Here is a 22616-nt window from a genome sequence, read left to right on the forward strand (position 1 = left end):
GCTTCTTCCACCTATGCTTCCTCGGGTGAATCTTCCTGAATCTCTGGTATACTTGCCATCATCCTCTCTCGCTTAGACTATGCAAACTGCCTCTATCTAGGCGCGCCAGCTTTCCAGCTCAGGAAACTCCAAAGAGTCCAAAACACTGCCGCCTGTCTCCTCATTGGCCTCTTACCAAGAGAACATATCAGCCGTGCACTTAGAGTGCTACACTGGATCCCTATTGGTTGACAGACCTCCTTTAAAGCCATGTGACTCATCATGCCCGCCACAACTCCGGACCCAAATTTCTCCGGGGTAAACTCTGGCGCTATCAGCCTACCAGAAACCTCACATCCGGCTCTGCCTTTCTCCTCGTTATCCCCAATTACAAAGCCACAAGACTAGGAGGATCCTCTTTCTCCATCCAAGCCCCTACCATCTGGAACTTGCTTCCTCTCCACATCCGCCACATTGATAACCACCTTGCCTTCCAAAAGGCCCTCAAAACTTGGCTATTCGCTGCTATAACCTGAAATCCTCTTATCCAACTCATTGTCTTCAACATGACTTTTCACAAGCACCAGCCTCATTGTCGTCTATTCGAAACAGCACCTAGTGGAGGCCCGCTGTTGTCACGGCAGTCCGCTTTACTCACATAAATCACTGAAACCTCTCATACACAAACCCTACGGTGGATGCCTGCTGGTCCGCCCCAAAACACACATCACTTTACACCCATCAATTACTATTATAATTATATTATATACACCGCCCGCCCTGCTAACTCAACCTGACTCCACGCTTTGCACACAATCAAACTTCGATGTTCGAGCATTTACGCCTCATAAGATTGAGCCTGCCTCGATGCTTTAAAATATAGACTGGTAAACCATTTATTTAATTATTTTATTTATTGTGCATTTGTAAGGTGCTTATACATCAAGAAATTGTGTTTCAAAGCACCGACAAGGCAAAGGGGAGGAAGCAAAGGAACAAAATAAGACAATGGGCCTCATTACAACCTTGGTGCTAAGTGCACCAACTTTACCACCATGGTGTAAACTCCGTTTACACCATGGTGGATGGCGGATTTACCGCCCCATTCCAAGGTGAGTGGGGCGGTAAATCCCCATTTCCCATTTTCCCTTCCCCATTTTTGCCCCATAGGGCATAATGGGAGTGGGGAAGGCGCTAATTACGCCGCCGTAAATTACGGCGGCGTAATTAGCACCATGGCAGGTTAGCGCCATGGATTTTAACGCCTGCTAAAAGCAGGCGTTAAAATCAGAATCAGGCGTTAAGGGTTAACGGTGGCGTTAACCCTTAACGCCTGAGTTGTAATGAGGCCCAATGGAATGAAATATCAATGATGAGCAAAAGCCAGTGTTTAGGCGGTCCTACTAGACCTTGTGAACATTTGCAACGTGCAAGTGCAGAGAGAGGGGCTTGAGGCAATGGATACGTTTTGCAGACCTATTCTGGATTAGCTGGAGGGGGCGGAGAGAGGAAGAGGGTAGATTAAGGTAGAGGCTGTTGCAATACATTACCATAGATTTCACTGAATACCATTTTACCTAATGTATTTCACCAAAAATGGTGTATAAAGTGGTATATGTATTTATTTTATTCCATTTATTTGTTTGTATGGTGCTGTAAGCTCGCAAGCATCGGGCGCCAACATGTAGACGTGAGGGCAGAGACATAAATCACGTACACAGTGCCATGAGGTCCTTTGGCTGATTCGAGGGAGCATTATCTGGCTGATTCGAGGGAGCATTATCTGAACAGGTGGGGCTTCAGTTGTTTTCAGAAAATGGTGCATTTCTGTTCCCGTCTGATCTGTAAGGGAAGATTATTCCACTTGGTGGCAGGTTTGGTATGAGAAGCTTTGCCCAGCCCGCTTGCTTTCTTGAACCTTGCTATCTCTATTTGGCCCTTTGAAACTGATCTAAGCGCACGGCCTGGCACATAGGCGACCACTTTCCTTTTTAGGTAGACTGGGACTTTCCCGTGAATGCATCTATGTGTCAGAGTCGAGGCTTTGAAACGGATTCTATCCTCCACGGCTTACCAGTGCAAGTTCCTTCTATCTTCACTGATGTGTTCCTTTTTTTTAATTATTTCCTTTTTATGATCCTTACTGCACTGTTCTGGATTATTTGGCACTTGGCGATGTGCCCTTTGTTTGCCCCCAACATGAGCGCATTACCATAATCCAATCTGGACAGTATGGTTTTTCTTGCAATTGTAGAACAGAGTTTCGCTCAGGTAGGGACGGATTGTCCTGAGGAGCCTGAAAAAGTAGGAGCAGTTCTTATTTAGTTGGAGAACCTGTGCCTCTGTGCTCAGGGACGCTTCCATATAGATCCCTAATCATTAATGAGGAAGGATTCATATTGGCGATTAAGTTTGGCCCTAGCTTGGTTTGTACTGAAGACCATTACCTCTGTCTTTTTGGCATTTAAGCACAGCCAATTGTTGTTCATCCAATTCTCAATTGATTTATAGAGTTCCTCCACCTTTGTGCTGTCCTGTGCATAATTCCTGCTCAGTTCAACCACCGGCTGGGTGTCATCAGCGTAGTTTGTATAGTGCCTAATAGGTGGGGGGTGGGGTAAGGGTATAAGTTAGGGTAGGGAGCAGTGAGGGGGGGCTGCAGGGGGACTCCCCCTCCCCCCCCCGCCTTCTAAAAAAAGAAAAAGTAGAAATAGTAAAAGTTAATTTCATTTTTCGGTGAAATGGATTCAGTGAAATCTCCATGTGAGGAAGGAAGTGGGAGAGTAGTTGCAGATGACTCCAAGGTTTCTAGCTTCAGAGGAAGGGGAGAGGGGGAGCCCGTAGAGGGTGGCCAGAGTGAAGGACGGAACGTGGAACGTGGAGACAGGAGTCCCAATAGGGAGGACCTCAGTCTTGCTGGCATTGAGACAAAGATCATTAGATGCGCACCAGGAGTAGATAGCAGACAAGTAGTAAGGAATGGTAGAGGACAAGGAAAGAGATTTATAGGGAAGTTTGAAAAAGAGCTGGGTGTGATCTGCATAACACTGGAAGTGTGGGGAGAAAGTTGAGATAAGGTGAGCAAGTGGGGCGAGATAGATGTTAAAGAAGCAGGCGAAAGAATAGAGGGCCGGGGAACGCCACAAGTGGAGCTAGAGGTGGGGGAGGAGAGAACCCAGGATAACCTGGGAGGGACAGTCAACGAGGAAGGAGGTCAGCCAGACTAGTGCCCGATCCGAGATACCCAGGGTATCACGGAGCAGCTTCATGAGGTTGGAGTGGTTGACCGTATCGAAAGCAGAGGAGGGATCGAGTAGAATGAGAACAGTTGGAGTCAAGAGACACAAGCAGTTCTTCATAGGTGTTCAGGAAAGCGGTCTCCGTGCCTCTGGATGATCAGAATTCAGATTGATGGTCATGGAGGCAACCGACAAGCTCAGTATGCTGGGTCAATTGGGAGAAGACCAACTTCTCCAGAAGTTTCCCCAAGGAAGGGAGTGATAGAGATGGGGTGCTAGTTAGCCAGACACAAGGGGTCAGCAGAAGGCTTTTTCAGGAGGGGGCGCACGAGGGAGTGCTTGAGGGAAGCGGGGAAAGACCCGGTAGCAAGAGAATGATTACAGAAATCATCAAGTGCAGGGGGAAATGGAGCTGATGATGTCCTTAATAGTTCTGGAAGAACAGGGGGTGACCTGTTTGGACGAGGCCTTCATAGAGTGGACAACACTAGTGACCTCTTCCGATGTGATAGGAGAGAAGGAGGAGAGAGAGGACGAGTGAGAATAAGAGGGCCGGGTGGCCGAGAGATGGGAGAAGGGGGGTAAGTAGAAAGAGTACTCAGGGATGTCCTGGGTTTTGCAGTGAAGTGGGTGGCCAGTGCAGTGCAGAGGGACTGCGAGGGAAGAGCCGAGGTGGAGACTGCAGAAGGATTGGCTAGTTGCTTACAGATTTGAAAGAGTTCAGCCTCGTTGTTGGATGCTGCAGAGATGCCAGTCTGTATGTGGGTCCTTTTTTTGGAACGATTTTGGCCACCCGGGGACACGATTTCGGGGCTAGTGGACATCCCATCCCCATGCCTGCTGGACCCCGTACCATTCAGCGAGGAATGAGCTTGAGTCATTGTTCACCAATGCAGTCAGTTTGTCCATCAAGAACATGTTCTTCAGTTTTTTGGTCCAGTCGTCTTTGGAAGGTGTTTCCGGGCTCTTCCACCTCTGGGCCAGGGCTACTCTGCCTGCTCTCAACATGGTTTCCCACATCCTAGGGTACCGGTGAATTTCTGTTACCTCCGGGAGGAGGCCCAGCAGCATGGTCATCGGGTAGAGGATCCTCAGTTACCTCCGCTATCCAATCTCTCACCGCTTCCCAATAGGTTTGTACCTTCGGACATAACCACCACATATGACCTCTAGTCCCCAACTGGCCGCAGCCCCTCGGGCATTCCGGGGATACCCCTGAGAACATTTTCGAGTTTTACTGGGTCCCTGTGCCACCCCTGCAGGATTCTAAAGTTGTGCTCCATATCTGCGGTAAAAAGATTGCCATGAAACGATATCTTGAAAATGCGAGCCCAAGCGTCCTCAGATATCTTCTCTCCCGCCATGTCACTCCAAAAACCCCGGAATCCTCGCCTAGCCTGGAGATCATGAATATTTAGGACAGTGTACATGCGGGAGACCGCTCCCTTCCTAGAGGTTGCTGAGTCAAGGAGTTTCTCGAAGGGCGTTAGTTGTCTCCGCAGGTTAGGGCCCCAGACGGGGTCGTTGAGGATGCCCTTGAGGCGGAGGTATTCGAAGATGGAGAGGGTCTTGCCTCCCAGTCCCTCCCGGAGGTCCTCATAACTCACAAATTCTCCCTCCCTGAATAGCTGGCACGCCCATTCCATTCCCGCATCTGACCAACTCTGGGATTGTCTGAACCCTCTGCTGCCCAATTTCAGGGAGGGCCCCCACAAAGAGGTCATGGGGGACGGCCATGAAGAAAGATGTGCTGTCCGGGGGCACTCCCTCCAAATGTCCCAGAGAACACCCAGGGTCGTGTGGGATAGAGCTTGCTTCGGGATCGATCTACGTGGAGCCCACAAGAGGTCATAGACTTTTAGAGGGTAGACATCCATGTCCTCTAGGTATGACCAATATGTCCGTAAACCTTCCTTCATGTGTTCTAGAAGGACCCACAGTTGCGCTGCATGATAGTACAGTTGGAAATCTGGGAGACCAAAACCCCCCTCCTCTCTCGGAAGCGTCAAGGTGGCCCTGCCAATTCGCGGTGTTTTCCCCTGCCAAATGAAATCTCGGACACCCTTGTGTAGGTCTATAAATGTTTGAGCGGGTACTCGGGTAGGGAGGGCTGTAAAAAGGTACAGAAGCCGAGGCAGTATGTTCATTTTGACTGCCGACATCCGACCCTACCATGAGAGGATCATTCCTCCCCATCTTCTCAAATCAGCGGCGATCTCAGATAGCATGGGTTCGTAGTTGGAGGACCCTAGTTTTGTTAAATCCCTAGTGAGGAGAACCCCCAGGTATTTTCTTTTGTTCTTGCTCACCGCTATCCCATGAAACCTAGTCAGGGGGTCTAGTACCGGGTCCACCAGTCGCATCGGAAGGAGGACAGACTTGGCGGTGTTTATTTTTAGGCCCGAGAACCTCCCGAACGAATCAACCAGGGACAGGAGGGGAGGGTCCGAAGAGCCCGGGTCCACCAGATATGCGAGGACATCATCCGCAAATAGGGATAGCTTGAATTCCACCTCTCCCCTACTGATTCCCCTGATGTCTGGGTAGGACCTAACCACTATGGCCAAGGCTTCCATCGTGAGGACATACAGGAGGGGGGAAAGAGGGCAGCCCTGTCTAGTTCCTCGAGTTAGGGGGAAGGAATTTGACAGCACTCCGTTCACCTGGACTCTTGCTTTAGGGGCTCTGTAGAGAGCAGCGACCCAGCTCAGGATGTGCGACCCAAAGCCCATTCGCTGGAGGAGGAGGGTCATGTATCTCCACTCCACTCTGTCGAAAGCTTTTTCCGAGTCTAGGGACAGGATGCATGCCTCAAGATCAGAATTTTGGGCGAAGTGAACCAAGTCTATCGTTTTGCGGATATTATCCGAACCCTGTCTGCCCCTAATGAAACCCACCTGGTCCCCGTGGATTAGCTTCTGCATTATCCCCTCCATCCTCCTACCCACCACCTTTGCCAAGATCTTGACGTCGATATTGAGCAGTGATATGGGTCTGTAGGATGAACACTCCCTCGGGTCTTTTCCTTCCTTGGGAAGGACCACTATAATGGCTCCCATCACGGTGTCGGGGAGAGTGCCCCCCTCCAACACAGAGTTGAAAACTTTCGCCAGATATGGAGACATGGTGGATCGGAACCTCTTATAGAAATACACTGAGAAGCCATCCTCCCCCGGGGAAGTCCCCACCCTCATACCACTAATCGCCTTCTCCACTTCCTCCTCGGTCACCCGGCCCTCCAGCCCCTTTGCCTGGTCTCGTGAAAGGGAAGGTATCTGTATGGAGTCGAGGAACTCTTCGATATGGGCATCGCCGCCGTCGTATTCGGAGGTATATAGTGTCTCATAATATTGACAGAAGGCTTCACTTATGTGGGGAGTGTCAAATCCCATTGTGCCCCTGCTGTCCCTCACTCCCTTCACCATTCTGCTTCTCTGGACCTCCCTCAGTTTCCAGGCCAGGATCCTGTCGGCTCTGTCCCCCTTCTCGTAGTATTTCTGTTTGACCATTTGGAGGATTTTTTCCGTTTTATGGAGGAGAAGGTTTTTTAATTGGAGCCTGAAATCCTCCAGGGTGGCCATGCGGTCACGCTCTAGGGTTTGTGCCGGGGAGCCCCCCGGTTGAAGGCGCGCTATTTTTTCCCTCAGAGTTCTCTCCTGGGTCTCCCTTTCCTTTTTCTGTCGGGAACCAATTTTTATGAGCACTCCTCTTAGTGTTGCCTTAAAGGCGTCCCAGAGAGTGTGCGTGCCCACCTCCCCATTATCGATAAGCTCAAAGAACTCTGTGATGGCCTCCAGAACAGTCTGGGCATGGACCTCGTCTCTCAAGATGGCGTCATTGCATCTCCAGCGTCCCCTCCGTTCTTTGCACCAGTCCCCTGCCAAGGTCACCCTGACCAAGTCGTGGTCTGACCAGGGGACGGGATCTATCCTGTAACCCGCTATGTGTGGTCGGAGTACCTCATCTGCAAGGATATAATCTATTCTGGAGAAGGCTTTGTGGGTGGAGGAGGAGTATGAGAAAGAGTGAGTCCCCTCTCAGGGGGTGGGTAACATGTCCACCAGGTTCAGGTCGTCATTCAACCCTTGGAAGCAGCGAGACGTGGGCTCTCCAGCGGGTCTGAGGCATGGGGCCCCTACCCGTTGTCTATCTCTGGATGGGTCTAGGACCATATAAAAATCCCCCCCACCACCAATGGGCCTTGGACAAAGGTTTTCAGTCTTTCCCCCGTTCCCTCCCAGAATTGGGCCTGGCTCTCGTTCGGGGCATATACAACCGCCAGGGTTATGGGTGATCCTTGTAGGGAGCCCCGTACGAAGAGGTAACGGCTTCGGGGTCCCTTAGGATGGACTCTTTCTCGAAATTCAGCCCCGTTGCGATCAAAATTGCAACCCCTCTTTTCTTCCCTTTGTGAGATGCATAGAAAGTCTCTTCAATTCCACCACCCCACAACCTGGGCTCCCTCCCCCTCGCCCAGTGTGTTTCCTGCACAAAGAGCAGGTCCAGCTTGGCCCTCCTAAATTCCCTGTTGATTAGGGATCTTTTCATGGGGGTGTTCAAGCCCCGCACATTCAAGGTTCCCACCCCTAGGGCCGGTCGGTCGTCAGCCATAGTCGCTGTCGCCTTTCCCCTTGGTCACCGGTGTCGCAAGGCCGCTCCCTCCCTTACTGTATTTTCTTGTTTGGATCTCTTTGCAACGCATCCCCCACCCTAAAACCCCCAACATGTTACTCTCCCGGGCCTTGGTTGGTGCATCACTCGGTTCCCACAGTTTTGACCTCCTCTATGCCCCCTTATACTTGCAGTTCAAGGGGGTGCAGCAAACCAGGCATCTCCAGTGTCATTCTGCATTCTAGGCCCGATGATCTCCGTGAGGTCGCTGGTGTCATCCCTCTGAGTCGACCCGGTCGTCCTCCATTGGCGTTGGTGGTGTGTTCAGTTTCTTGAACTTTCTCGCACCGGTTTTTCTCCTTCTGGGGTTGAGCTGCCCGGGGGTGCCCCCTCTGAGCGCCTCCGGACCCACTGGTTCCCTCGAGGGGGGGGTGGGGGGGGGGGGGAGGGGGTTCGCCCACATAATCTTGAATAGCACCTTTAATGTCCTTTTCGGTTACCAGCGTTGTGCGTTGGCCAGAGTATTCAAAGGACAGGGAGAAGGGATATCCCCATCTGTAGCGGACCCCCTTCTCTTACAGTTGTTGTGTTAGAGGGCGGCACATCCTCCGTTTGGCTAGGGTGTAAGCAGAGAGGTCTTGAAAAATGGCGATCTGTGCGCCGTTATAGGTTATCGCCCCCGCTTTCCTCGCGGCCTCTTGAACTTTGGCTTTCTCCGTGTAGTAGTGGAAGCGGGCCAGAACCATTCTGGGGCCCCCCACTCTTCCCCCGGCCCTGTGTACCCTGTCAAACGTGAGTTCCGTTGTCATTTCCTGAGCAAACAAGAGGGTGATGATGTCTCTCACCACTCGAATCAGTTCTCTCTCAGTCTCACCCTTCGTCTCCGGAATTCCAAAGAACCTTAGATTGTTCCGCCTTTCCCTATTTTCATAGTCGTCCATGATCCTGGCTCTTTCTTCGTCCCTCTTCTCCAAGGCTGCGAGCCGTGTGTCATATTGGATTTCCTGAGATGTGGAGGATGTTTGATAGTTTTCCATTTGTAGGACCCTATCCTCAATTTTGTCTACCCTTTGGTCCAGCTTCTCGAACTTCTGGGCAATGTCGGATCTCATTTCTCTGATCTCCTGAAGGATGGAGGCAAAGCCCTTTTCCATTGTCATTGCGGGTTGGCCCGCGGGTTCAATGTGGGCCATAGCGCCGGAGACAGTGGGGACCTCAGTCGTGTTTGGTGTTTCTTGGAAGCGAAACGTTTGTAGGGCCTTCTTCCAGCTCATGGGGCGTCGTTGGTCCTTTGCGCGGGGTCCGCTGGATCAGTCCGTAGTGCGTCTCGCCCGTGAGTTTTGTGGTTAATGGGATGTCCCCCACGGGGGGACTGGGGTGGCCCTTCAGGTGGGCACACGCCCCGCCAACTGGGGATGGGGGCCTCTCACCTGGGTCTCGGGCAGCCTGTGAGTTCAAGGTGGGCCGGGGGTGCAGTGGTGCGGTGGACGCCGGGGGTGTGCGTCAGTTCACTCGGGCGGCATAGTCGTGGGGTCTCCCTCCGGGGCTAATGTGTTTATTGCCCCCCAGCTGCTTGGAGGGTCGTGGCCCAGAGGGCCCCTGAGGGTATTCTGCGCTGACCCGGAATGTTGCGGGTCTCCGGGACTTGGGTTCCGGTCCTAGTTTATGGTGGGGCGGTCCCCCAATCGGGCCTGATGAGCGGGAGGGGGCCTCTGGGCGGGCACTCGCCCCACGGGTCCCGGCGGGGCCACACACCCAGATTGGCCTCTTTAGGCTTTGCAGTCTTCTCAGGGCGGGTGCACGCCCGGTATCCTCTGGGCCTCTGCAGTGCTCCCAGGTCTTCCTTGTCGGGGGAGGTGGGCTGAGTCGCCGTGCGGTGGCGGGCCCGACCAGCGCCCGCCGCCTGTAGTCCTCCCTGGCGGTGGGGCTGGGGGTCCAAGGCTGGCGGGCGGGAGAAAGAAAGGAAGCCGCCGCCTCCCTCGCGGGCGATCCGCAAGCCTCCCTATGGGGTCTGTGCCGGCACCCACACTTCTCCGGAGGGGCCGGCGCTCTCTTTTTCAGTTCAGGCGCGTGCCACACGAGGCCTGCGCCGTCTTCGCCCGGGGGGTGCAAGCGGCCCACACCCCTAGGCGGATTCTCCGGGTTCCCCCTCCGAGCGCCTCCTCAGTGGGGGACGGGCCGCTGCAATGCAGGAGGATGAGCCCACGCGTCTCCAACTCCTGTGTCGGCAGGCCGCGAATATATCTTCCGGGTTCGTGGCCACCCGGGTCCTCTGCGGCGCTCCCGCCGCCAAGTCCACGGCACCTGTTCTCCGCTGTTCCGGGGTCCTCGGACCCTGCTGTTTCGGTCGGTGGGGGCCCCGGGGGTTCCCCCGCACTCCCGCTTCCTCCCTTGCCGTGGGGGGGTGTCGGGGGGGGGGGGGGGCTCAATCCCTCTTACGACCCGGCTGTTGGAGGAGCACGCGAATCAGGCAGCCATTGCCTGCGCGCCCCCTGGTGGCCTCCTAGTTATAACTTTTAAGTGCAGAATGCAGCTGAAGCCACCTTATCTTCAGTGCCACATTAAGGACAAAACTAATAGTAGATCCTTGAGGTCTGGGTCACAAAATCTGTTGGAGCAACTTAGACCCAGGACTTCGAAAGTATAAAATGGTGCATTTGCTTTTAAAGCACCCAGCTTGTGGAACCAATTGCCAGGTTATTTGTGCAACCATAAATTATTGGCAAATTTCAATAAAGATTTTAAAACCTTACTTTTCATCTGATATAGCTTGAGTCTGCAGTATTTTAGAAGGCACACTCCATCTGTGGCCTTTATCTCTTAGTTTTTAACTTTGTCTTTAGGTGCTCTTTGTTTTTTTTAGGAGTTTCGATTTGTCGGTTTTTATTTTTCCCTGTTGTCTGTGCCTTCATGCCTGCGGGTCTATAGCGCGCATTATAAATGCCTTGTAATGTAAGGTACGTCTTTAGACCATGTGGAAGAGGACGAGGATAACACAGTGGTACGTCTTTAGAAAATGTGGAAGAGGACAGGACAACACAGGGGTACGTCGCTAGACCATGTGGAACGGGATGTAGATAACACAGAGGTACGTCTCTAGAAAATGTGGAAGAGGACGGGGATAACACAGAGGTACGTCTTTAGACCATTTGGAACAGGATGAGGATAACACAGTGGTACGTTTTTAGACCACGTGGAAAAGGATGACGATGGGGCAATGAGCAGAGGGAGCCCTTGTGTGCTGAGCAATTTATTAACCAATGTTGAAGTAGAAGGACATGGGTAACCACAAAATGCAAAATGTCGTGACTGGGCTCTGATTACTTGGAACATACGTGATGCAGGTCTTTCCAAAGCAAGACGTATTCTCTTATTACATATCATTCACTTTACAGACCTTGTGCACTTGTGAGTTTATGACTACTATTAATACCGGTTCCAGCAATTAAGTAGTGACAAAAGAATTAAAGTTACTTTCTCTTCCTACAAAAGTTATACTCTATCATTACAAAAAACATAGAAACAAAGCCAGTTAAAAATTGTTCTTATTGTTCAAATGTATTAGGTGCACCCCAAAAGTGATCAGTGCTTAATAAAACATTACAAAATTCATCATTTATCACAAAGTTAAAACAATTCACATGCATAGATATGCAACAGCGGGATGTCATGACTGGTTGAGTTATTGTTTTTTAAGACAACATATGCCTTCTCTTATTGCTTCACTCTCACTAGAGAATGTTTTTGGGGACACATACATTATGTAAGGCATAATGGATTGGTGAGGACTTACCGCTGCTAAAGGAAAAGGGGGACACAAACTACAGCTACACCCAGGCCACCGCCACACGACCGCAGCAGTACGAGCTTGAAATAGTGTCCTTGTTTTCTTACCCAATGGGCCAGGTGTCCGCGACAATAACTCCTCAACCCTTACCGCTCATACCCCCAATAGCACAAAGACATGATAACGTGTGCGGAAAGGCGGGAGGGAAACATGGGGAGTCCCGTACACCACCTCAAACCCCCAACATGATGAAGGAGGAAAGGAAAATAATAAGTTAATAATAGAAACAATTATAGGAAAAAATGAATCAAGATTCACTACTCCGATAAATCACTTTAGGGGAAAAGAGCAGGCCAGTAACCTAGGCAGATTCCCAGGTGGCAACCCTCAGCCCATGGAGCAGAAAGGCCAGCACAACATCAGAACAGCAAAGTCGAAAGTAAAGCAATATGCAGGGGCCTGCACAAGGACGTTCACTAGTGAATTATGTGATGAATCCCGTGGAGTTAACACTGATTCCCCAACGAGGATCTCCTCCCACATGGCCAGCGGCAGTAGCTACTCTGATCCCGACCCTGTGGGTGGTACCATAAGGGATCATCACGTGGGTGGAGACGGCTGTTGGGGAAGGTGGTGACCCCATCAGGAGAGACGCAGTATTCTTCCCTTCCAAGAGAAGACTGAATAATTCCTAAATTCTTGATGGATTGTTGTCACTTCACAAATCTCTCCCGTTGTAAAACCCCAAAACCCCTTCCTACAAAACACTCTAGGCAGAATACCATTCATACCTCATATACACATAACACACATCTAATATCTTCTGCTCTGCTGTTTTTGTTATAGACAAAAATCCTAAACAATATCACTTTAGAAGTTTCAGAAATTCTATGGACTCCAACTCCCATAAAGCATCAAGTACTGAGGCAGGGAAGAGGAAGAAGGATTTAATGTTGATTGAAGGAAAGACAAAGCTAAACATGTAGACTAGGTGTAATGAAGTCCGAGTGTGCAGGACATTCAAAACTATGGTCCACATTCAGTAAAAGAGAACTGGAAAGGAAGGAAGCAGAACCGACGGAGAAGGCAGCAGTACGGGAACGGACCATGCTGCAGTAGGCAGGCATTTCCAGGCGGCCGCCCGCAAGTGTTATATCCTAGCCTGACGTGAGGTCAAGAGAGACACAGCAGGCACTGTGGGAGAGCCGTCAGAGAACTGGTAGAAGCAGCAGAGTTCAAAAATACACAATAACATCTTTATTGTCTGCTAGTTGCATCTAAAATATGGTCTGGGTGTATGGGTATGTTGACTTTAAATGCCAGCACACACATGGCAGTGACACAGGGCATCACACAGGTCAACTGGGAGATGTCCTAAAAGTGTGAAGCCTGAAATTCTACAGCAGCTGCCACTGCTGAAAGCCCACAAGGGTGGTCACATCCTGACACATGTACAGGATCAAATCTTACTGTGGTTCTGCTTGAATAGAACCACTGGGACTGAAGCCAGGTGAACAGGGATCCGTTCTGGTCACATGATTATATCCCCGCAGAGCATGCTCTTGACTGCCACATGTTCGGGGCGATTCTAGGCATAGCACCACACGAGGAACACGGCCCGCTGTACCTCAGTGAAACAAAGGGGAGAGACTGACACTTACTATTGTACGTAGGACTGCAGCAGCAAGTGCGCAGCGACAGGAAGATTTTCAGATGAGGGCCTGACCTCAATGATGAACTGGAACTTGTAAATGTTAATAGGAATAGCACTCGTCCTGGCTGCACTCTGCAACTGATAGATGCCGCCTTCCACCTCACTAGCGGCTCCCTGCATCATGTGAGAGAGCATGGACTCTGCATTAGCAGGGCTAGGGGAACACAATCTCAGAGTAGAAAAGCACGCATTATATGTGTGAACACTGGACTCCTAGTAGAACTAGCAGTTTATAAAAGGCATCATGTGAAACTGAAAACGTGCAGAAGAGGGAGAGATCTGAAAGAAACAAGTGGGGTGGCTTACAGGGGTACGGCTCCTCTGCTGCCAGGACGGTCCAGGTGAGGATTCCAAAGCTGTAAGAAACCAGAGATTCAATCAGAAAAGCATTCCAGCTCGTTCACATCATAAGCCAGTACACAAATGGAAGACAATGCGAACAATAGATATGGGTGTGTATGGAGAGAAGGCCAGCATAGGCCCACTGCCCACCCTTCAGCAAGTTCAAGTCACACCATGACCACTAAATGAACTGACCCATGAACATCTCTCTGTACGTATCAGCCGGGAGGCTGTTATATTAGCACCCACTTCACTACTGGTGTCCTTTACTGATCTCATCATCCACAAATTCTTCTGTTACACCAGGAGAGTATCACATTGTACACAAGATTGTTCATCTCTTGTTGCAAAGCCCCCAGTGTCCCGCTCTTTTGCGCTTCATTCCTCTCCTGAGCCATTCGCACCTCCTCATCTCATAACACACTTATCTACACCTTCATGCACTCCCTCGGAACGAGTGCCACTTCCTACATATCAACTCTGCCTCCTATGACAAAGTCCCCTTCTGGATTCTGTGGGCTTCTAGGAGGGGGTGATCAAAGAGGTTAGGTGCCTCCCTAAGTTAGAGGATGCTGGACCCAGAGCTGTAGGGGGTGTATCCCCTGACCACCAACCCTTAGTCCCCTTGACATGGGATAGGACAGCCACATTGAGTCTGCCAACCCTCAGAGTGGAGACATACACAATTGTTCTCTGAGGCCCTTCCAGAGGATCTTGCTAAGCCATGAATGCAGCCCAGAATCTCCCCTTGCTTTAGTTTCCAGAGCCAGAGAAAACCACAAAGGCAGACATATTTATTCTGTGGTTAACCTGGGAACCCATTCTGAGCTGCGGATGATATAAGAACCCAGGCGTGCTACAGAAGCAGAATTTGCTCTTCGACTTGCCTGGAAACCGCATGCGAGCCACAGATGTACCCAGAGATTGCTTCCCACGCAAGCCTAGCACACCTAGGAAGTTTGCAGGTGCACATGTCCACAATCCAGAAAATGGACATACAAAACTAGAAAAGTGACAGTACCCTCACCTTCATAACAGCTTTTCACCATCTGAAGTCATTCAAAATGGGGGATCCAACCTTTAAAGTCTTGGTCCTGCTATCAAGTGTGAAAGGTTAACCTGGTGTTTCCATTATCTCAATCCAATCACATGCCCTCCCCAAAGAACCTCACAGTTAGTGCAGCTCTGTGTTATAGTCCAAGTTATCTAAAAAGAAACAGGGCTCAGTCAGTTGGTATACGAGCTTGAAGAAGGAGGTTGTGGCAGGCGTTATGAGTGTGTTTGAGAGAGTTACAAGGGTTGGTAAAGAGAATTTGGAGAGGAATCAGGAAATGGGGGGGAAGAGAATAATGAGAAGGTGGGAGAATATAAAGTGGCTGTTAGAAGAGGTCCTGCTGTGGTGGGAGAACATCGGGAGGTGTTTGGAGAACACATGGAAGTGGTTGGAGAAAGTCCAAAGGTTGGAGAGTAACAGGTGGGATTTGAAGAGAGAGAGTAAAAGGGGGTTAGAAGATGGAAGAAGGAAGAGGCAGAAGGAATTCCTAGTCAGAGCAGGAAGGCACAAGAGGGTCTTGTTGTATCAAGGCAGGTACTTGTACCGGGAGGATAGCTCAGGGGCAACACGTTTGTCTTGGAAGCAAGACAAAACAGAGCAACACAGGTTTGAATCCCGGCCCTGTGCATACAGAGTGGTCTCTGGTATTAAGCGTGTTACTAAATATTAATTAATTACTAGAGGCGGGAAGAGGAGCAGTAATGAGAATGAGAGAGGTAAGTGGAGAAGAAGAGAGGCCTCACATGGGGAGATGAAAGAATGCTACTTGGGGAAGGTGACCAAGTCCCATCCAAAGACCTTAGGGAGGAGCAGATAGTAAAAGAATCATGCTCCAGCAACACCATCCAGAGAAGCTTCTACTTTACCAGGGACTTGTCGCTGAGACTGGGAGGCGCATCCAGGAGACTCAAGGAAGAGGTGAACCTGCACAGAGTTCAGGGTCACCTTAAAACTAACAATAGACAGCTGAGAAGAAGGGTGTTGTGAACCCTAAAGCCCAGAACTGAAAGAATTTTTTTGGAACCTGCATAAACCCACAATTAATCCAGACTGATTTGGGGGTGAGACTTTACCAAGCCTGACCCACCTAGACTTTATTTTGTGTTCTACTGGTTACATTTTCTGTCAGATTTTCCTTATTGAATCTTTGAGCTTTGTGGTTCAAAAAGAAAATTGTATTTGTAACTCCCGGCTGCCATGTTGGATTAAATTGCTCCTGAGACTGATGAGGGCTTTGACGATTGAAAAAAGGAAATGATATCCGACTCTGTTGCGCCTTTGATTGTTTTTTATTGTTGGTTCAATATGTTCAATTCATCAATCCTTGCTTTTCAATTACAAATAGTTGCTATCCACAAATTTGTCAAATCCTTTGTGTTTTCATTCAGTTGCTTTACTTTTGTAATGCTGTACTATTGAATTAAATTCATTCAAAAGTGCACAAAATTCTGTTTGAAACTCCTGTACTATCGAATTGTTGTTCATTCAATGGTATTTGGGTTTCCAAATCGTACGCTTCTGTGTTATGCCTTCAAATCAATTTTGTTTTCTTTCAATTACATTGCTTGTATATTGCTTTATTTGAATTATGTTCATTCAATATTCCTTAAAGTAAAATTCTTTGCTCCTCTACTATTGAATTATATTCATTCAAAAGTATTTAAATTTTTTGCGCCTCAACATGCGTTTCCCCGTTGTTGATTTGGACGGTTCATCAGGACTGCAGTTTTTTCCTTTATTATTCGACCATGGGACCTAAAGACAAACCAGACAATAGTATTTACATTATGTATATTGAAAAATACCATTTTGTTTGTATAATAAATGTTATCTTTACTACTTTAGTACTTACTGGTATTTCTTGATAGGATTAGAATTTAGTAACTTCTTGAATTTAGTAACTTCTTAAATTGTTTGAATGTGATAAACATCAAATTACTGCGCGATCTGTACTTGCTGTTTCCTATGAAAGGAGGAAAATTTTAATTTCGACATTGGGTTTTAACCCAATGATTACATTTTATTGCGTCAGCATTACAGATCCATAAAAAAATAATCTCTTTTAGTTATATAAGAAACACAGTTTACCGGTGTATTTTCACATTTTTGTGCTTATTACGTCCTGCGGTATGGTTGCCCTATGTTGTGTACGGATTCCTATTTATAATACACAATGACGTGAATGCTTACGTTTGCGCAATGACATCATGCGTGATTGTGGCACAGCGGCCATCTTTTGTTGTGAAAAGTTAATGTGTTGTATGTTTACGCTTCCCTGTATAGAAGCTTGCATGTTTGTTGTTGATGCTATTTTGTTAATTATAGTTTCTATTCTGAATGTCTGGTTTGTTTTACATTTTATAGGTCTTAAAATTAAGGTCACTTATTGGTTTGTGGCAAGTATTTGCTTATTTGTAAAAATTGTAATTTTGGTTTATAATTGGTACTTGTTATTATCTGATACTGATACAGTATCCACAATCACGCATGACGTCATTGCGCAAACGTAAGCGTTCACGTCATTGCATATTATAAATATAAAGGAATCCGTACACAACATACAGCAACCATACTGCAGGACAGAATAAGCACGAAAATTTGAAAATAGACAGGTAAACCGTTTCTTATATAACTAAAAGAAATTGTTTTTTTTTATGGATCTAGTAATGCTGACGCAATAAGATGTAATCATTAGGTTAAAACCCAATGTCGAAATTAAAGTTTTCCTCCTTTCATAGGAAACAGTAAGTAGAGATCACACAGTAATTTGATGATGTTTATCACATTCAAACAATAATTCAAGAAGTTACTAAATTCTAATCCTATCAAGAAATACCAGTAAGTACTAAAGATAAAATGTATTATACAAACAAAATGGTATTTTTCAATATACATAATGTAAATACTATTGTCTGGTTTGTCTTTAGTTCCCATGTTCGAATAATATAGGCAAAAACTGCACCTCCTGATGAACCGTCCGACTCAATGATGGGGAAACGCGTTGAGGTGCAAAAAAGGCAAATTTAAATACTTTTGAATGTATATAATTGAATAGTCCATCCCCCTTGCCACTAGCGCACACACACTTAAACTACCAGGCCAACTACCGTACACTCAGCTCCGAAGATTGCCACCCCTCAGCCCACGTTCCTTGACAAAACTAATAACCTACCCCCTCCAGCCCTTAAAAGTGCACTCATTAATGTACGCTCCCTCCCTGCCCATGCTCTCGAAATCCAATACCTCCGAACCACCCACGACCTTGACCTACTCGCCATTACCGAGACATGGCTCCAGGAAGCTTCCGGTCCTGCCATCTCCCTAGCCCTCCCTCCAGGTTATTCTATCCCGGCCAGGACAGACAGTTGCAGAGAGGAGGAGGAGGAGGATTAGCCCTCATAACTAAAGACTTGCTGCCCATCAGACAATTCATCCTCCCAAGGGAAGGTAATGCTGACCTAATCGCCGCCAAACTGGCACTTCGCTCAGCTGTACTATAAACATTCACACTATCTATCAGCCACCGGGCCTTGCCCTTAAGTTCTAAGGACACCTCCTCCACCTATTAGGAGACAAGCTAAAACAATCTACCAAAACTATTCTACTTGGAGACCTCAACCTAGGCCACAATGATCCCAAAGATAAAACAGCAGCAGCCGTAACCAAAGAGCTCAACAACATGGGGTTTATCCAAATTGTCACCAGTCCAACGCACTGCAAGGGTCGTATCCTTGACTCGGTGGCAGACCACAATTGCCACACTTTTATCAGCTCCATCTCTTCCCTCCCATGAACTGACCACAACTGCGTTAAATTCACCATCCCCTCAGTCCTACCTACCAAGCTCTCACCTATGCTCCATCAGCTCAAGTGGGAAGCTCAAAAAAAGCTAAGGACAACCTCCTTCCGTTCCTGGATATCCCTGAACTCAAGCTCCCTTTTTCCAATGACCCTGTCATTCTTGCTAACATTTATGCCCACACGCTGACCAATGCAATTGAGAAAATAGCACCTTTAGAAAACAAAAAGGAGAAAAATTCTTTACACGTTAACGCCTCGTTCATGGATGAACTATCTGCCCTACGGACCACCAAGCGTAATGCTCAGACTACCTGGCAAATCTAGCCGAGTGACTCTACCAAAGATAGCTTCAAACGGATATCCACACAATACAAAAAAGTAGTTACCCTTGCTAAGTCCCTCTCCTTCAACTCATGCACCTCCAAGGCTAACTCCCAACCGAAGGAATTGTTCTCCATCTTTAGAGAACTCATCACTCCTTCTACCAGCCCTGATGAGATTGTTAAAGACTAAGCATGGTGTTCCAGTTTACAAGCTGCCTTGCAATCTAAAGACGTGCCTAAACATGACCAGCCCCTCCAGCCTCACCACATACCCCTCGACTCCACTAACCAGCTCTTCTGCCTTCCATGATGTCACAGAACAAGATGGTATTGACCTCCTTAAACATCTTAAACCTTCCATGTGCAAAGGAGACATCTGCCCACCCAATATCATAAGAATGTGCAGACTCTCCTCATGGCATTCATCCATGCTTCGTTTACTTCCATGACCGTCCCTGCCAGCCTTAAAGAAGCATGGGTACGCCCTTTACTGAAAAAACCATCTCTAGGCCCATCATCGCCTAATAACTATCGACCCATCACTACAGTGGCGTTCCTCCTATAAATTCTGGAAAAAGCAGCCCACAATCAAATTCAACTATTTCTTGAAACCAATGCCATCCTCGGCAAGAGGCAATCAGGGTTCTGCAAAGGTCATGGCACCGAAACCACCTTCCTTGATCTCAGAAACCAAATAACCACAATCATGGACAAAGGCAAGCCTGCAATCGCCATACTTCTTGACCTCTCGACTGCCTTTGATCTTGTGGGCCATAAAATCCTCACATCACATCTCATCCATGCAGCACAATTCTCCTACGAGGCCTCCTCCTGGATCACTTATTTGTGAAACGGAAGAGCCAGGAAAGTTTTCTCCAGCCAGGCTAATGCGGCTCCCACTACTATACACTGTGGAGTCCTGCAGGGATCTTGCACAGCCCCCACCCTTTATAATTTATTTACCAAACCCCTTTTTGACAAACTGGACTCCCTCAGCATAGCATACACAAACTATGCCAATGATACCCGGGTACTCCTACCTCTCTCAGGTTCCTACGATCAAGATGCTGAAGCCCTCCATCTAATCTATAGCTCCATACAAGCCTGGATGGCGACAAATGGTCTATATTTAAATGGAGACAAAACAAAAAATTAAATGGAGACGAAACAGAGATCATCATTATTGGTCCCAGAGATATACCAGCCAAACCAGATCAAAAATATTGCAGTTTCACCATAGACAACTCGCTCATCTCGGTCTTATCATCAGTTAAGACACTGGGTGTCTACTTAGACTCTGCTCTATCCATGATGGGACAGGTCAGCGCTATTGCCCCTGCCCACACCACTAAACTCATCACCAAAGTAAAACCCTTCCTCTCTAAGCAAAACCGTCTTCCATAACTAGAGCCACCATTGGAGCCAAATTAGACTACTGCAACGTCCTTCTAGTAGGGACCTCGGCAACACATCTAAACAAACTTCAGATCATTCAGAATAATGCCCTCAGAGCAGTCTTAATATACCAAAAAGGGACCACATCACTCAAGCCAGGCGAGACGCACACTGGCTCCCTGTGCAGGAGTGGATCACATTTCAGACCCTCACCCTTACACATAAGTGTCATACACTTGACGCTCCACCATGCCTATCAGAGACCATTGTCAAAGATACTTCAACACGCCCAAAAAGAACGTGCCATGCCAACAAACTACTCATCCCCTCCATCCAAAAGGCCAAAGTGGGGGGTATTGGCTTCCCCCACTTAGCACCAAAACTTTGGAACGCACTGCCCCGTTGAGTCAGAGCAGAGCCCTCGCTCTCAGCATTCAAGAAAGCCCTAATAACTACCCTATTCAACGAGCCCGCTCCATCCTTCCCCTTACACCATGTCTTCTACTAGATTTTATGCTGTAACTGTGAATGTACTTCCTGTCCATCCAGAAGATTGTACTATGTATTCCGGAAGACTGTAATTATGTAACTAAGCTTGTAGTCTTGTAACAGCATCACGTTGCCCTAGGGCGGCTGCGCGCTTTATAAATGTGAATAAATAAATAATAGTAGAGGAGAAAAAAATAGAACTTTAAGGAATATTGAATTAACATAATTCTAAAGTAAAGCAATATACAAGCAAAGTAATTGAAAGAAAACAAAATTGATTTGAAGGCATAACACAGAAGCGTATGATTTGGAAACCCAAATACCATTGAATGAACAACAATTCAATAGTACAGGAGTTACAAACAGAATTTTGAGCACTTTTGAATAAATTTAATTCAATCGCATAGCATTACAAAAGTAAAGCAACACAAACTCCCAGTCGTTCCTGCTGATACCCCAGTATTATAAGGACTAACTGCGAGGTGGAACACAACTGTCTGGCTTCAGATACACTGGGGCAACATTATGCACAGCCCGATGGATGACTCAATCTGTGCCGCCACCAGGAGCCAATGAAGGCGATGCATAAGGGATGTAGAAAGGGTCAGGCGCGGCACCATAAGTGCCAGTCTTGCTGCTGAGCTCTGGAGCACCTACATATGCCGAATATGTTCGATATAGCCGGTTGCAGTAGTCCAGTTGTTCGACTGGCTGGGAGTAACAGAGGTAGAATTTTACTCAAAACTTTTAGTTTTCCAAACACTGCACTACAGATTACCAGGATCTGGATCTACGCCTTTCGCAAGCCATTGGGCAGAAGCCTCACACCTCAAGGCTTTTCACAGATGCACAGGCAACAGGGCACGGGCCTAGTGAGTCAGGCCAATATGGAGAATTCCAGATGTTGTCCACCCTTTGGGGCCCGAACAGGCCAGAAGCTCAATTTTATTTCCATTCAGCTTTAACCAATAGACAGACATGCAGTTACCTATTTTCTCCAAGCAGTCACAAAGTTTTCCAGGGAGTTCTGTTTGGTGGAAGTCCAGCCGAAACGCTGTGTGTCACTCCTTAGTCAGCAATCAGATCAGCAAGTGAGCGCACATATAAATTGAAAAGAAGAGCAGACAAGGCTGACCCCCTTGTGGAACCCCACAAATCAAGCCTCAAGACCTTCCGCTTTACCTGTTCCTTCCATACCCCTCTCCCCTGCTAATCGCACAGTAGCTTCATTGGTGAGCAGGGCCCCAACCCCCCACATCTTATCATCCGAGCTGCTGTCTATCCTCTGCACTTTCCTCGGCTCACCCTCCAGCACTGGAGGTTGCACTTACCTTTCTTCATAGCACTTCACCTGCTGCTCTCCATGAGCACCCCAGCACCCATCTCATACCTCTCTCCCCTCTGCACTTGCCTCCGCTCACCCTCCACCACTGGAGGTTGCACTTCCCTTTCTTCATAGCACTTCTCCTGCTGCTCTCCATGAGCACCACAGCACCTATCCCATACCCCTCTCCACTTGCCTCGGCTCACCCTCCACCACTGGAGGTTGCACTTACCTTTCTTCATAGCACTTCACCTGCTGCTCTCCTTGAGCACCACATCACCTATCCCATGCCCCTCTCCCCTCTGCACTTGCCTCGGCTCACCCTCCACCACTGGAGGTTGCACTTACCTTTCTTCATAGCACTTCACCTGCTGCTCTCCATGAGCTCCACAGCACCTTACCATACCCCTCTCCCCTTGCCTCGGGTCACCCTCCACCACTGGAGGTTGCACTTACCTTTCTTCATATCACTTCTCCTGCTGCTCTCCATGAGCATCACAGCACCTATCCCATACCCCTCTTCCCCCCCTGCACTTGCCTCGGGTCACCCTCCACCAC

General features: G+C 48.3%; 1 protein-coding gene across 14 annotated transcripts in view; it reads right to left on the minus strand.

The window, feature by feature from the left end:
• Window positions 1-22616, minus strand: part of LOC138527333 (receptor-interacting serine/threonine-protein kinase 4-like) — a 437375-nt gene that overhangs the window by 280218 nt on the left and 134541 nt on the right. For all 14 annotated transcript variants that reach the window (XR_011283901.1, XR_011283902.1, XR_011283899.1 and 11 more), the window contains exon 5: window positions 13637-13686. Coding sequence is in view for 9 of the 14 variants with exons in the window: in XM_069638392.1 (XP_069494493.1) it covers window positions 13637-13686 (50 nt within the window). In the remaining 5 variants the exon portion in view is untranslated. The remainder of the gene's footprint in view (window positions 1-13636; window positions 13687-22616) is intronic.

This window comes from Ambystoma mexicanum, chromosome 14, assembly GCF_040938575.1.
Source record: "Ambystoma mexicanum isolate Mex_15411 chromosome 14, UKY_AmexF1_1, whole genome shotgun sequence".
NCBI lineage: Eukaryota > Metazoa > Chordata > Amphibia > Caudata > Ambystomatidae > Ambystoma > Ambystoma mexicanum.